Genomic DNA, 17,369 nt, shown 5'->3' with positions numbered 1-17,369 from the left:
CTCCCTTACTTTTTGATATTGTACTTGAACCCTTATTAATTGCAATAAATCAAACTAAGGGAATAAAGGGGATCACATTTTCAAATTGGGAATATAAATTATCTGCATATGCAGATGATATTCTTTTATATTTGAGGAAACCGGAAGATACCATTCCATGTTTATTAAATTTATTAAATAAATTTGGTAAATTTTCTGGATACAAAATAAATTGGGAAAAATCTGAAGTTCTTCCAATTAATGTCCATTGTACCAAAGGATTATTTGATTCATATTCATTCCAATGGAAAGAGGAAGGAATAAAATATTTAGGAATTGTTATCAAAAATACAATTGATGATACAGTAACAGAAAATGAAAAAATTTTATTAAAAAAAATAACAGAAATGTGCGAGCAATGGAATCCTTTACATCTTTCATGGTGGGGAAGAGTTCAAACAATAAAAATGATGATCTTACCTGTGGTTTGTTATCAAATGAGTATGATTCCGATATTTTTTCAGGGGTCATTTTATAAAAAATTAAATAGAATACTTACAAAATTTGTTTGGTTTGGGAAAAGACCAAGAATCGCTTTAGCAACATTACAAAAAACGATTAGAGAGGGAGGGGTAAATTTTCCAAATTTTTATAGGTATCATCAAGCCTATATTTTAAGACAGGGTATGTATTGGATCCTCCCAGACCTCATGGAGAATGTACCAGACTGGTTATATTTAGAATGGCAACTCCTGTTTCCATTATATCCGGAACATCTTATAAGTATAACAATGCCCAAGAGATATAAAGATCACAGAATTTTATTAGATACATGGAAAACATTAAGATTTATTAGTAATATTACAACAGATCCAATAACTAAATCGTTAAATCAATCCATTTGGGTAAACTCCAGGATCAAAATTGGTGGATTCAAAATAATATGGAAGCAATGGATAATTGCAGGTATACGGTCTTTAAATGATGTTATAGTAAATGGATCCATGCTTAGTTTTTCACAATTGCAACAGAAATTTGGATTGAACATAACACAATATTTTAAATGGATGCAATTGAAGCAGGCCATCCAGGAAGGGTTCCCTGAATGGAAGAATCTTAATACTCAATATAGTTTGCAAATCCTTTGCTTTCAGGCAGATTTTTTGGGACACCAAGCCGCAAAATGGTATAAATTATTATATGGATTTTTAAATAAAAAAAAAAGAACAGGACTTAGGGACATTTGGAGTATTGAGATAGGACAGACAATTTCTGCAACTCAATGGCAAAAATTTTGGTCCTGGAGAATACATACTACAATGTCAGCATCTATGAGTCAAACATGGTTGTTTTTATTACATAGAGTTTTATGGACCCCTACTCGGTTACAAAAAATAGATAGTTCTAAATCTAATAGATGCTGGCATTGTAAGGTAGAAATTGGGACATTAGATCATTTAATCTATTTTTGTCCCTGTATAAATGCCTTTTGGAAAACAATTTGGCCCCAAATTAATATATTATTAGAAAATCATGTTGGACTTACATATGACACAATTTTATTTGGAACAGCAATGAGAACACAGAGTCCAATATCAGCAAACAATAATAAACTTTTATTGATATTAACAGGGGTCGCCATACAACAAATTACTCAAAACTGGAAAGATCATACAAAATTAAATTTCACTTTTTGGTGGAATTCTATTTGCCATATATATAAGATGGAAAAAGCAATAGCGTTACAACATGGTTATATTAAAAAATTTAATAAAATCTGGGGACCATTGGCTCTTTTTTCTAAAGATCAGATATCATAGCACAAGGATAGAACATATAATAGGGGTTAGGGTGGGTACAATATTATAAGAACAGATGATTTATAATTTATTGCAAAAGGGGTCTTTATATATGTTTGTATTAAAATATATATTGAGGTGGCCGTGCGGAGAACGGGAGAGACGTACTTTCCCTGAGCTCCGCGGTTCCTCTCCTATCTGGCCTCCCTGCGCTAAACTCTGCATCCATATTTTAGCCCGGATACACCCTCGGAGCTGCTGCCGGCGTATGGACAAGTTTGTCCAAAAAGGCAGCACGGAGATGGCCTCGAAATCGGGGAAGAAGGAGCGAGGCACGCTGAAAACTGGGCCCACGAGCGAGGGAAAGATGGCGGGTGTGGCTGACGCGGCGGATTCTGTGAGCGAGGAGACGCTCACGCGGCTAACAGAGGCGGTGGTGGCTGCGCTGGGCACCCGCCTCGACAAGGTACATGATACCCTGGCAACTCTCACCACGACTGTGGCAGAGTTTAATGGAAGGGTACAGGAAGTGGAGCATCGTGTTAGCACTGCAGAGGACACCCTGGCATCGGTCCAGGAGGAGCTTAAACGCATGCAAAATAAAATGGTCCATTGTGAGGAAAAGTTGGATGACCTGGAGAATCGCTCCAGGCGGAATAACCTCCGTTTGGTGGGCATCCCAGAATCGGTGATTGATGTGGACTTACTGGCTACCTTGGAAAAATGGCTGGCGGCAGAACTGCTCGTGGCACATGGTATGGGCCCTTTGCGTATTGAGCGCGCACATCGTCTTGGCAGGAAGCAGGATGGAATGACCAGGCCGCGGGTGGTGATCATCAGGATCCTTAATTTCGCTCTGAAAGACCTACTGCTGAAAAACTATAGACACAAACAGGATCTTAGGTTTCAAAACCAGCGAATCTTATTGTTCCAGGACTATTCGGCTCCAGTAGCTTCCTTACGTAGGAGTTTCTCCACTGTCTGCAAGCTTCTATCGGAAAAAAAGATGAGATTCACGCTTCAGTTTCCAGCTAAGCTTCGGGTGCTGCATAATGGCCAACCTTTCCTGTTTGATACCTGTGAGGCAGCACGGGCGCAAGTATATCTTTGGTTTCCTGATCTGGCACCCAGCACTTGAAGAATGCTGACATCTCTTGGAGGTTGCCCTTCTGCTTGTGAGAGGGTCTCTGTGGCGGGTGGACTATCTGCGTGGTGAGACGCCTCGGACTGTTATTTCTGGTTCTTCTTATTGTGCTGGAGTAGGTCCCTCTTTGGGGGGCCTCTTCAGCCATAAGTGTTTCTTGATATTTTGTTCCATATTCAGTGCTCCGTTTGCTCTCCTGATGGGGGGTGACGGACCTGCTGCAAGTGGTTTTGTTCTTTGATAATATTTCTGCTGGGGGATGTGATAGCGGGCCCATGTTTATGTTTATGTTTCTGTATCTGTTCCCGACTACGCATAATATCCCTAGCATTTTTTGCTTAGATTGCTGTTATTGTTGTATTTACTGCTATTGTGGTTATTTTTCGCTATTATCTTCTTCCTACTTCTTCTTTTAGGAACGGGTGTGGGCTTGCTATGTGGGAGGTTGGGGAGGGGGGGACTTGGGTCTTTTGGGTCCCTTTCCTGGAGAGGTGGTATTTGAAGTATGGGGGGGTCAGGGTAGGGGGGGGGGGGGGCGGGGGGGGCGGTGCGGGGAGGGGGAGGGGGGAGGGGGGATCTGTATGGTGGTGGAATGGAAGTGAGAATTAGAGGGTTGGCTGAGTGGTTGCTGGAGGGTGGGCTGGGACTCCAGGCAACGGTTTACTCTACTCTTGTTCAGAAGATCTACATGATCACTGTGTGGGATGCCACTTAAACGGGGTATGCGCTGTGTGACATGGAATGTGTCGGGCATTAACTCCCCTATTAAGAGGACTAAGATTTTACAACACCTAGCACGACATCAGGCGGACATTGTGGGGCTGCAGGAGACCAAACTTAATGAAAAGGAGCATGGTAAACTGAAACGGTCCTGGGTTGGCCAGTGTTTTTCTGCTTCTTCTCCTAAGGCGAAGGCCGGGGTGGCCTTGCTGCTTCATAAATCGGTCCCCTTTGTACATTCACGAGTCACGTCTGATCCGGAGGGTCATTATATAATTGTTCAGGGTATGTTGGCTCAAAGTCCAATTATTTTGATATCAGTGTATGCTCCCAATACTGCTCAAAGGGCTTTTTATAAGAAGCTTTTGGGGGTTATAATGTCCTTACCACAGACACTGGGGGCTCCTTTGATACTTCTGGGAGATTTCAATTCAATTCTGGATCCTGTCATGGATTCTACTAGGGGGGAACTATGTTCGTCGGGGAGATCAGATAATGGGCTCCAAGCGTGGATGAATGCTTTAGATCTGGTTGATGTCTGGAGAACTCTACATCCGGATGAAAAAGATTTCACGCATACTTCTAGAGCACATGATTCCTCATCTAGAATTGATTTTATTTTTCTCTCCCGTTTCTCTTTTTCGGAGGTTCACAACTCCGAGATCGGTGCACTGGTCATTTCTGATCACACTCCGGTATGGATGGATGTGAACCTGGCGGGGGGCACGCGGGGTGGGGGGGGACGGTGGCGGTTTCCGGTGTCCTTGTACTCGGACCCTGATTTTAAAGTATACCTTGAGAAGCAGTGGCAGGAGTACGTAGAGTTTAATGGTGGGCATGTAGAGGAAGGGTGTCTATTCTGGGAGACGGCAAAAGCGGTGCTCCGAGGGGCTGTATTGGCCTATTGTGCTCGCCGAAAAAAACTAATGGCAGCCAAGATTTTGGCCCTTGAGCGTAGGGTTCGGGAGAGTAGGCATATGGCCCTTGCTTCCCCCACGGGGTCCAATAAGCGGGACTTTCAGATGGCTCAGTCAGCGCTCCATGCCCTTTTACATGAACGAGCTCAAAAATCTCTTTTTTACTACAAGTATAGATTGCACCGTTTTGGCAACAAGCCGGGAAGAATGTTGGCTCAGTTGACAAGGGCGCGGAGGGGATCCTCCTCCATCACCTCCCTTAAAGATTCAGGGGGGCGACTGGTCACGGATCAATCTCATTTGGAAAAGCTCTTTGTCTCCTTTTACAGTTCTCTCTACTCGGCGGAGGTGGTGGATAGGGATGCCTCGATTCAGGACTACCTAGACTCTCTCCCCTTACCTCGACTTTCGGAGACGGACAGCGAGACCTTGGCCTCCCCTATCACCCGGGAGGAGGTTTTGGGGGTAATTAAAACTCTCCCTCTTTGTAAATCCCCGGGTCCGGACGGTTATAGCGGAGAGTTCTATCGTCTTTTGCAGGGTTATGTGGCTGAGCCGCTGAGAAGGTATTTTCAGCAGTCTGTGGAGGGCGGACATTTTCCTGCTGGATCCAATCGGGCTTTGATTACGGTTCTGCCCAAACCGGGTAAGGACCCTCTTCTGGTGGAGTCGTATCGCCCTATATCGCTCATCAATGTAGACTTGAAGATATTAGCACGGATTTTGGCCACCCGATTGGCACCGTTGGTTCCTTCTTTGGTAGGGATAGATCAAGCGGGCTTTGTGAAGGGGCGACAGGCGGGCCATAATGTTCGTAAGCTCTTAATTGCTTTGGCCCATTGCGATTCTAGGAAGAAGCCGGCCCTGGCTATTAGTTTTGACTCCGAAAAGGCCTTTGATCGGGTGGAGTGGGCTTTTCTTTTCCCGTTGTTACATAGATATGGGGTGGATGGGTTCTTTATGGGGGCTATTCGTGCCTTGTACTCCAGTCCCGAGGCGGCCGTGCTGGTTAATGGGCGGACTTCTCCGGTTTTTCCCTTACGGCGGGGCACCAGGCAGGGTTGCCCCTTGTCCCCTCTGCTTTATATTTTATTTCTGGAACCTCTACTGTTGGGTATTCGTACTCATCCTTTGCTTATGGGTGTGGAGGTCGGGGGTTCTTCCCTGCGATGCATGGCCTTCGCGGATGATATCATGGTTCTTCTTGCGGATCCGGTCTCGCATCTTTCTCTCTTGTTGGACTTGTTTAGTAAATTTGGGGAGCTCTCGGGCCTTAAACTTAATGTATCTAAATCTGAAGCATTGCCTATCCACCTACGTATTTCCCATCTTTGGTCGGACTTCCCCTTGAAAGAGGCCTCCTTACAGGTGAAATATTTGGGTGTCCTCATACCCTTTTCTTTATCGCGCCTTTATGAGATAAATGTCAGGCCTATGTTACGGCGGTCCATTGAGAGCCTCCGCCTGTGGGGTGACCTCCCTGTCTCGTTGGCTGGTCGAATCTTTTTATATAATATGATGGTGGTACCAAGGTGGCTTTATCTGTTGCAGACATTACCAATCTGGCTACGCAGGGCGGACCTGGAGGAATTATATAGGGCCCTGAGGCTGTTTTTGTGGCGAGGGCGACGGCCTCGACTACCCTTGCGTGTCTTGATGCTACCAGAGGCGCAGGGGGGGTTTGGTCTGCTAGACCTACGAGCATACAATATGGCGTGTGGTATGAGATTAATTAGAGATTGGTGTTTGGAGAGCTCCTCCTTTTTGACTTATTCAGTGGAAAGGGATTTTCTGTCTCCGGTTTCGGGATTGTTTCTGTTGCACGCCCCCTCGGCCCAGTTGGATCTTTCTCAGCGGGGACATGTTGTCTGGGCATATATGAGACTCATTTGGAAAGTGCTTTGTAAACATCTAGGGATTAATTATGGGGCTTCTCCTATGTTGCCCTTAATGGGGAATCTTCATTTTAGCCCGGGCAATGATAACCGAATCTTTCGGCTTTGGCATGCCCGGGGACTGCGCAGGGTGGGGGACGTTCTTGACGATCATGGGGCCCCTCTTTCCTCTACAGGATTGGCGTCGCTGTATGGGCTAGACCGAGTGGATGCCTTTAGCTATATGCAACTTCGCCATTATGTGCTTAGTCTTGGGGGAACTGTGCGGCGTGCCTCGGTGGCGAAGAGCCTGGGGCAAAGCCTGGCCTTGTGGGAGGATCCAGCTCCGCGCCTGCGATACTATGTCACTGAGCTGCAGATGCCACTGTCGACTGAGCGGGCTGATCTACTGGCTGGGGCATGGAGTGCTGACTTGGGGTGCGCTATTCCATCACTTTTACTTTCTCATTGTTTTACTCTCTTGCGCACTCTCTCCTGTAATATGCTCCACAGGGAACAGGAGTATAAATTTCTTCAGAGAACGTTTATCTCTCCTCAGAGGGCTTATCGTGCAGGCTTCGCGGAGAGTGCGCGCTGCCCCAAATGCCTTGCGAGCCCGGCTACTCTGGGACACATGTTCTGGTATTGCCCTCTAATACAGGTTTTTTGGAGGCGAGTGTGGACTTCCCTGTCCTCACTGTCTCTCCTCCTGCCCGCGTGTACCCCGGATATTGCTCTTTTCTATGCTGGAGAGGCTCTCTCTGGATGTACTGGTGGGCAGAAGCTGTTGGTGTTCAAGTCACTGCTCTTGGCCAAGAAGGCCATTTTGGTATTCTGGCGGGCCCCCCAGGCACCCTCTTTCTCTCAGTGGCAAATGTCTCTTTACGAGTTAGCGCTTGTGGAGCGTAGGATGGTGGGGACGCGTGATGAGAGCAGGTGGAACAAATTTCAGGAAGTATGGGAGGGCTATTGGTTGTCCCTTTCACATAAGGAGCGGAGTATGCTGTTGAATAGCTGATCATCTGGGCTGTGCTGACACGAAATGGGGGACCGTATACTGCTCTCCTTTCATGGGGGGTGCCTAGTCTCTTGCAGCAGAGTCTTTCCTATTATATCTTGCTTCTTTTCTTTTATCTTTGTCTCTCTCTTTTTCTCCTTATATTTTTTCTTATATCTCCTTGGGAAGGTTTACACACCATACGGATTGGGGTGGGGAAGTGGGAGCTGGGGGGGCTGGGTGCGGAAGAAGGGTTGGATGGGGGGTTTAGCATAGGGGGATGGTGGGGGTTATTGAAAAACACTGTATTGGGCATTGTAGACTTCAATTTCTCAGCATGTGTGTGTACCTAAGTTGTACTTGCTTTTTGGTATTACGGACTTGTACTTGTTATGTATTGTACTACTTTGATTGCCTTTGCCCAATAAAGAAACATTATATATAAAAAAAAAAAAATATATATATATATTGATGGATATTCAAGTGTATATTGAAAATTATATGTATTATATATTTATCACTTGATGTAAGAAATTTAAAATGAATAAAGAACTTAAAAAAAATAAAATAAATAACTTTCCCGCTACTGCTCTGGAAGTAACCTCGATTTATCACTTCAGCAAAAATAGGAAACAAAGCAAGTACGTGACTTTTTTTAAGAAGAATTGTTTTTTAATTAAACTACTGAAGTTGTGAATAATGAAACTGGAATGTTTTCTGCTAATAAAAATGAAATTTGACAAAAAAAAACCAGTTTCCCAAGTTCTCAGCCCACTGCACTAACCATTAGGCTAAAGAGATAAAGAGTTCCTCTTCTTGCTACTGGCATGATTTTCCTACTATCAATGCAGCCTTACACCCAATATGATGCTGAAAAATTCAATGAGAAAACAACTTACCTGGTGTAAGCAGCGCTTTCCCACATACGTCCCCAACAGCATAGATGCCCTTTCGACTGGTGTTCTGGAACTCATCAACTACAATATGGCCTCCCTCATCAAGTTGAAGCCCCTGGGAGGGAGAGAGAGCAGGACTATATGAGCACTCAGGTCTTCCTGCAGGCCCCACACTGCAGAGAACCACACTAGTATCACATGCAGGCTTTATAGGGCGATGGAAAACTACATCAAAAATTAGCATGTTGACTCAATTACTTGCAAGTGAAGTGAGATTAATTTCAGGTAGTACAGCCCAGTACTAGCTATTCTGATTTTGGACAGGTGATAATGGCTCCAGGCTGGCTGACCTTATAGACCAGGTAAGGCTAGGGACTAGGGCATCAGTGATAAAGGGCACTTGTCTACTTTCAAATTCCTAAAAGGATACCAGACTGGGATTTGGGCACTCTATCGCCAGCACTGTGAGGCAGTGCCTCACCTGGTCCAGGAGGAGAGATTGGAGAGAGAGAGGAGCACACTGGATCACAGGTGGAGAGGGGAAAGTTGAGGGAGAGATACCAGAATGTGAGGATGGGGGAGGGGGCGCCAATGCAAAAGTTGGCTCAAGGCTTCAGTCTCTTCAATCACCTGGCTACTGGCACAGCTGCACTGAGAAGAATGAAAGTATAGAGGAAGGAGAATTATCTAGAAAGAGTACAGTCAAACCTCGATTTGCGAGTGTTTTGCAAGACGAGCAAAACACTCCTGCAAACTTGACTTGCAAACCGAGCGTTGACTCGATATGCGAGCCCCCACCCCAAGAACCGGCTTTGCCCCCACCCCACCTTGCGCGGCCAGGACACTGGCACACAGCACCAACCCAAAGGATGTGCCGGTGCTGAAAGAGCCAGTCGCACCTGCACTGATCTCTGCTGGGCTGCTGCGGGGCCTTAGGCCTTTTGGCTCCCACTCTCTCCGATATTCTCATGAGATTCTTGATTTCTCTCTCGGAGAGAGTGGGAGCCAGAAGGCCTTGAGCATGCGCAGATGCTCAAGGCCCCGAAGCAGCCTAGCAGAGATCAGTGGCAGGCTCTTTCGGCACTGGCACGTCCTGTGGGTTGGTGCTGCATGCTGGTGTCCTGTCCGCTCGAGGTAAGGTTTTGGGCTGCAGGGGGGTAGGGTGGTGAAGCTGGTTCCTGGGGGTGGGGTGGAAGTGCGCCAGTCTTTTTGGGATGTGGTGGGGTGGAAGCGTGCCAGAGACTTTGGGGAGGGTCTTTTTGGGATGTGATGGGGTGGGGTAGATGCGCGCCAGTGGCCTGGGGGGGGGGTCTTTTTGGGATGTGGAACGAATCATCCGAGTTTCCCTTACTTTGTATGGGGAAACTCGCTTTGATATATGAGCACTTTGGTTTTCGAGCATGCTTCCGGAACAAATTATGCTTGCAAACCAAGGTTCCACTGTATTTTGTTTTCTGCCTTTATTGTATTTAGTGTGGTATGGTTTGGATGGATAGGCCATATGGTCTTTATCTGCCTTCAATTTCTATTTTTCTACCAATGCTACTGAACTGTAAAGCCATTACTGCATTGATATTTACTGCTACTACTAATCATTTCTATAGTGCTACTAGACATAAGCAGTGCTTTACATCAAAACACATCAGCACATAGTCTCAGCATGATGTTGAAACTTTAGATGTTCTAAATTAAAGTAGTAAACACAGTCATTTGAATCCGTATCTGTCTTCAATCATGACACTCTTATGGAACCTAGCACAGGCTAAGTAAAGTGCCTGATGATAAAGAGGGTCAGCATGGAGTCGGTTTCCTCCTTCACTGAAGGAAAAAAAGATTCCAAAGGAAATCTAGTTGTTTATGTTAGTATTTTAATTTTCATTCCCTTGTGCCCCCCCAACCTCCTCCTGAGTGATCAACCAAGGGAACTTTATCACATAAGGAGTTAGGTGACATGCACCTGCAAAGGGTGACTCGGGACTCACCAGCCTGTCCAAGTGCAGCCCCTCTGTGTTGGGATCTCGTCCGATTGCCCAGAGCAGACAGTCCACATCCTGGATGGTAGAGAAGGTAGGTTTCCTACCAGGGGGTGAGCAGATCACAGAGAGTTCTAGACCTCCAGCAGATTTAGTAACGGACCTCACCTGGCAAGAACTACAGACCTCAGGTTACAGCTCCTAACACAGTTATTTGCATGCCAAACAGCGGTTCTCATCTCAATCCCTGGGAAACAACCGGTCAATTAGGTTTTCAGGATGCCCACAATGAATATGCATGAGAGAGATCTGCATTAGAGAATGATATGGGGACAAATTTTCCCTGTCCCCGCAGGATCTCTCTATATTCCTGTCTCCACAAACTCTGTCCCTGCCCAATTTCTGCAAGCTGTGTCCTCATCTGCACAAGCTTTGAACGCTTTAAAATCATAAGTGTTCAAGGCTTGTGCAATTAAGGCAGAGTTTCTAGATATCTTGAAAACCAGACTGGCTTGGTGTGTCCTGAGAATTGGGTTGAGGGCACCTACTCGAAACAAAAGTCACAACACTGGAAGGGTAGAAATAACACCTATAGGACAGGGCAGCGTCTGTGGCACATATTACAAAAAAATTTCTACAGCAACTTTATGTACGCTTGCATGCAGAATGCACCTATTGAGCAAGTCAAAATATTTTCTATCTGAGGAAGAAGGGTTACCCTTTGAAAGCTAATCATAAACTACATTAAGTTAGTCCAATAAAAAAAGGTATTTTTTCCTTTTATTTCTACATATTACGTTGAAGAGTGAACTATCACGACAATTATACCATTATTACAAAATTAAAACTGTTACCCAAACTTACTTCTGTGTTTCTTATATACAGAGTAGTGAGCTACAACAGCAGTGAAAACCTAAGTACTGCATTTGTCCAGCTACTTTATTGGCTTTCTTTAATTTTCTTTTACTGCAGAGAGAGAATGGAAGCTGAAGCCCAGGCTGTGCTCTTTCTGGAACTGACGGAGGAGATCATTTTATGATATCAGAAAGCTGTCCAATGAAATCAGCACTAGATAGTAGACATATGGCCCTGATTCTATAACTAGGCACCTACATTTGCATGCCATTTGCAGACACAAAGACAAAGAATACTGTTATTTTAGTGGGGATGTGTACACTTACCTGCAAAAGTGTCAGCAGGGAGCCTAAGCACTAATCTGTAGTGGCCCATGTAAGTAACATGAAAGAGGGTCTACATGGATGGATCATGGGAGGAGGTGGCTACCACTTACACATATAGCTTGCTGTCAGTTATGCAAACCCAAACCACACTATAAGCAGGTACATTACTCAAAACATAGGGGTCGTTATTCAAAGCAAGGAAAGGCTAGTCTGGGGGCAGAGTCAGGTTGAAGCTGGTAGTAATGAATGCACTGGCAATATTAAGTATCCTAGACTGCATAATACAGTCCTAACTATGTCCAGTTAGCTATGAGGGTATGGCACTGAACTAGAGAATGACACAGAGACAAATTTTCCCCCGTCACCGTGGGAACTAATTTTCCCATCCCCCACAAGTTCTTTTCCTGTCCCTGACCCAGTTCTGCAAGCTCTGTCATCTGCACAAGCCTCAAGCACTTTAGAATCATAAGTGTTCGAGGCTTGTGCGGTTAAGGCAGAGCTTACAGGAATGGGATAGGGACAGCCCAAAAAAAAAAACAACTTGTGGGGTGACGGGGAAAATGAGTTCCTGCAGGGATTGGGACAAATTTGTCCCCGTGTCATTCTCTACACTGAACACCAGCAGCACCTAAATCGCTTCCAGGCACTGCCCAAAGATCTGGATATTCAGTGCCAGTGTCCAAACAGGGCTCAGCACTCAATATCAGATCTAATTTAGGCCAAGGCAGTCAAAGAAACATATTTGGTCCCACGAGTTTGATGCCCGAGAATGATATCTGCAGATGGTGAACAATACCTGTGAATACGTCCTTACATCAATGCCAGAATTCATAAGCTCCTCGGTGCAATTTGTGCTGATCATAGAGTCAAAAGTCCTCAGAACCTGCTCAGAAAATAGAAAAGTCAATCTTGACAAAGAGGGAGAGTGTGTGTACACAGAAAGCTTTACATTTGTATTCACGGATTTGTTATTCCTGTTCCACCTTCTATATCTTAGGTTAGTTGAAATTTCTAGACTGCTCATATGGTAGTACAGGTCATATGAATTAATTTAAAGAAGTTTTGACAACAATCTGTTGTCCTGACGCTCTAGGAAACAACTCAAGATGCGCAGAACCAGAAAGTCTCCCTAGAAAACGTTATAAACCTGCAGTATAGGACAACTTCTTTGTCATGTGCTCCCAGATACTCTCAATGTTAGGACTAAATTTCTTCCATGTTTTTATGGCTTTTTTGTTCCAAATGTATAAGTACTTACTCTGACTGCAGAAGAAAACCCCCCCAAAACCTGGCAAATCAATCCGAAAAACTGGCATTAAATCCGCTTGCCTAATCCTTCTACACCAACTCAGTAAACTTGTTAAACTTCCCTGTTTACTTTGTGCACAGTAGAAAAACGAGTAATGACCCCCCTTAACATTCTTTCTAATACACTGGGTACCCATGTGAGCTGAACCCCTTTGTACATTCAGCTCACAGTATCTGTCTGCATTGGGCCCTAAGTAACTAACCCCTCCCCCACCCCTTTTACTAAGTCGCAGTAGAGGTTCCTACTGCGGACTGGAGCGCTAAATGCTCCGACGCTGTCCTGATGCTCAAAGAATTCTTATGAGTGTCGGAGCAGCACTGGAGCATTTAGCATTCCTGGCAGGGTAGAAACCTCTACCGCGGTTTAGTAAAAGAAACACCTAGCACCAGAAATCCTGGCCTATCCATACCTATTCTTCAGGCCCCTAAACTTTAGGTATCCAGTAGTGGAGAATTTTGTTGTGGACAAACATGGGTACCTAACTCCTTCAGGGAGCTGCCTATGGGGTTCTTTTACTAAGGTGCAGTAACAGATTTAGAGCATGCAGATTTAGTGTTGTGCAGTTTATAGGTATATAATGGGCTGCTTGGCATTTAGCGTGTGCTAAATCTATTAGCACATCTTAGTAAAAGGACCCTTATATTTTGTGAGCATCAGCTCTACACTGCTATATACTTTCAGCATAAAAAAATGCACATCATCAGTTTTGATAAACCCAGTTTTCAACCTCATCTTTCCTAAGACCAGGCCTCAGATGCTCACACCATGTTTAATTTTATTTGGTGGTACAGAAGTACATTCTGTGGTAATTATGCATAAGTTTTCACATGAAAATCACTATTTTAGAGCTTGCAAATTTTGAAACAACTTGTCATTAAAAATAAATTGAGTTCTCTAACTTGTGTGTTTGTTTCAGTTTTCCGGGTCTTGTTGAGTTTGGGTACATACTACTACTACTATTAATGATTTCTATAGCGCTACCAGACAAACGCAGCGCTGTACAGTCACAAAGACGACAGTGACTGCTCCAAAGAGCTTACAATTTAAACAGACAAGACAGACAAACAGGATGCCATAGATACAGTTAAGGGAAACGGTTAATCTGTTGGCTGGGTTGGAGGGCAGTGGGGAGTAGGGTTATGGATTGAAGGCTAAATAATAATTTAATCTTTTCCCCTCCCCAGTGGCTTTTTTAGTGCTTCAATGCACAATTTCCAGGTTTCCCACTTCTAGGAGGGAGACTTCTGGGCCAGGCCTGGTTTTGAATTCATTTTCAAAGGTATTTTGGTACTTGTAGTCTTTCATGCTACCTCTTCAAATTAGAACAGACACTTCAGCCATCACAGAAACATCATGGTAGATAAAGGCCAAATGGTCCATCCAGTCTGCCATTCCACAGCATCCACTATCTCTTCCTCTCCCTAAGAGATCCCATGTGCCTGTCCCACACTTTCTTGAATTAAGACACAGTCTATCTCCACCACTTCTACCGGGAGACAATTCCATGTACCTACCAGCCTTTCTGTAAAAAAGTATTTCCTTAGATTACTCCTGAGCCTATCACCTCTTGACATCATCCCATGCTGTGCCTTTCTTCAGAGTATAAGTTGCAAGTGCTTGTGTGACTGAATTTCCTCTCTTTCCTTCCTTGCACTTTTCTCTTTTCCATTTCATTGGCACTACATGCCTACTTTTCCTCCCTCATTTCCTTTTATAATAATAATATAATAATAAACTTTATTCTTATATACCAACCTACCACAAAGTTCTAGGCGGTTTACAGTAAAGAGAACTAAACAATCAGTGAAAATACTTAATTTATAGAAATATGCAAAAGGAACTATATCAGATAACAAATTTATCAAACAAATAAGTTTTTGTTAATTTTCTGAAAGAATATTAGAACTGTGCCGATGGAATGATCCTGGTCAACCAGGAGTTCATTTTACCTGCCTGAAACGCAAGTGTCTTATCAAGAAACCTCTCATAACAACAGGATTTGGTTGTCGGGTAAGAAAACAGATCTTTACATCAAGTTTGTCGAGCCGATCTATACCTTTCTACTTGAGGGATAAGGTAAGCTGGAGCCAGACTGAACAGTATTTTGAAACAGATGCAAGCAAATTTTCTCTTCTACCCCATCTTTTGAAGACAATTTGGGGTTGGGGGCTGATTCTATAAAAGGGTTTCCCAAATGTAGGTGGCGGTAGGCGTCCCACCACCGACTGGCAGAAAATCAGGACGCAGGTTTAAAAAAAAACAAAACAAAATACCTCCCTGAGGCAGGACGGATCTAGGGAGACGGATAGGGATGCCTAAGCTTGCCAAAGGCTGGGCGTGGTTTTGCCCAGAAGTGGCAAGTTTAAGTGATCTACATTTCAAAAGTTAAAAGTAGATGTGACCGGCTGAGCTGATCACGGCAAGGGAATACCTGATCAGCTGAGCAGGCAGGTCTCCCGGAAGCCACGGCTTTGGAGAGTCCTGGTGATTCAGCTGATCGGGAGGAAAATACCCCTGCCACAATCAGCTGAGCCTGCTGCAGCAGAGATCTCCTCCACACCTCCCATCGTGCATCAGCAGGAGGGATGCACATTTCTTCCTGCCATCAATAAAGGCCTGCCGATACAAAAGATACCTAGACAGAACACTTGCTTTCCAAGCAGGCCAAATGAACAACTGGCTGAGAAACTTAATAGCACACTCTTCATCCTATCTAAGTTTTAGAAAACTAGTAAAAACAAACTTGTTCAACCGATTTGTAACCTAAATGCTCCCATTGCCCTATCGCTTTACTCCATCTGATTTTTACCACAATCTCTCATTCCCGCTCTGTTCTCTGCCTACATGTATTGATGACTATCCAGTGCGTCTATTCTCGCTGATTGTTTGCAGCATGTTCCAGCCCTCTTATCCCTGTATCCGCTTCATGTACTTTAAAACCTTACTTTGTACCTGTCTTCAATGATTGTCCAGCTCCTCTTATTGTAAACCGCCTCAAACTACTATGGCTTTGGCGATATATAAGAATAAAATTATTATTATTATTATCAATCCCCCCATCAAGCTTTGAGTGGCAGGAAGGCTACCCTTACCTCCTGCTGCCAACCCCCCCCTCCAAATGAAGAGTTGCAGAAGGGATGCCCACTCCCTCCTGCCGCCGCCCCTCCCCCAAAACCTGACATCCCTATACCTTTTTGGGGTAAGGGAGTGTGCTAAATGTGGTGTATTTAGATTTTAGCAAAGCCTTTGACAGTGTTCCACACAGACGTCTAATAAATAAATTGAGTGCTCTCGGGATGGGCCCCAAAGTGATGGGCTGGGTCAGAAACTGGTTGAGTGGAGATGATAGAGGGTAGTGATCAATAGAGATCGCTCTGAGGAAAAGGACATTACCAGTGGTGTGCCTCAAGGTTCTGTTCTTGGGCATGTTCTTTTTAACATTTTTGTAAGTGATATTACTGAAGCGCTGTCAGGTAAGATTTTCCTCTTTGCAGATGATACCAAAATTTGCAATAAAGCAGACATCCCGGATGGTGTGAACAACATAAAGACAGACCTAGCGAAGCTTGAAGAATGGTCTGAAATTTGGCAGCTAAAATTTAATGCTAAGAAATGCAAGGTCATGCATTTGGGCTGCAAAAACCTGAAGGAACAGTTAATTTTAGGGGGGCAAAGAACTTATGTGCATGACAGAAAAGCAGGACTTGGGTGTGATTGTATGTAATGATCTTAAGGTGGCCAAACAGGTTAAAAAGGTGACAGCGAAAGCTAGAAAAATGCTAGGTGCATAGGAAGAGGTATGGTCAGTAGAAAAAAGGAGGTATTGATGCCCCTGTATAAGACTCTGGTGAGACCTCATTTAGAATATTGCATAAAATTCTGGAGACTGCACCTTCAAAAAGATATAAAAAGGATGGAGTTGGTACAGAGGAAGGCTACCAAAATGGTGTGGAGGAAAGGCGGGAGAGGGGAGATATGATAGAGACATTTAAATATCTACATGGCTTAAATGCACATGAGTCGAGTCTCTCTCATTTGAAAGGAAACTATGGAATGAGAGGCATAGAATGAAGTTAAGAGGCGATAGGCTCATGAGTAATCTAAGGAAATACTTTTTTACAGAAAGGGTGGGTAGATGCGTGGAAGTGTCTCTCGGAAGAGGTGGTGGACACAGAGACTGTGTCTGAATTCTAGAAAGCGGGGGATAGGCACATGGGATCTCTTAGAGAGAGGAAGAGATAATGGTTACTGCGGATGGGCAGACTGGATGGGCCATTTGGCCTTTTATCTGCCATCATGTTTCTATGGTTCTTAATGACTCTTCATTTCATCAGATCCTGTTATAAGTCTATCCTTCCTTCTCGGCTCCCTTTTATCTACAATATCTGTTCTCTTATTTTAGCATAGTCTCCCATCCTCTAGTCTCTTCTGATTCTCACCTTTGCTCCTTTCTTCTCTTCTACCCCAGTTTCTTCCTCCCCTCTTTCTGCCTTAACATTGGGTTTTCTTTAGCTCCATCCTTGTGATGTTACTGCCAGAGATGCCATAGAGTGAAGATGTGGCAATGCGAGTTTGTGGAG

General features: G+C 44.4%; 1 protein-coding gene across 2 annotated transcripts in view; it reads right to left on the bottom strand.

Moving 5' to 3' along the window:
- The window catches only part of GSR (glutathione-disulfide reductase), a 67,075-nt gene that overhangs the window by 11,958 nt on the left and 37,748 nt on the right, over positions 1-17,369 (bottom strand). For both annotated transcript variants that reach the window (XM_033915648.1, XM_033915654.1), the window contains exons 8-10: positions 12,277-12,363; positions 10,309-10,467; positions 8,330-8,441 (exon numbers count right to left, since the gene is read on the bottom strand). In XM_033915648.1, coding sequence (XP_033771539.1) covers positions 8,330-8,441; positions 10,309-10,467; positions 12,277-12,363 — 358 coding nt within the window. The remainder of the gene's footprint in view (positions 1-8,329; positions 8,442-10,308; positions 10,468-12,276; positions 12,364-17,369) is intronic.

The sequence above is a fragment of the Geotrypetes seraphini genome, chromosome 1 (genome assembly GCF_902459505.1).
Source record: "Geotrypetes seraphini chromosome 1, aGeoSer1.1, whole genome shotgun sequence".
Lineage (NCBI taxonomy): Eukaryota > Metazoa > Chordata > Amphibia > Gymnophiona > Dermophiidae > Geotrypetes > Geotrypetes seraphini.
This window is presented reverse-complemented; position numbering and strand designations above follow the sequence as displayed.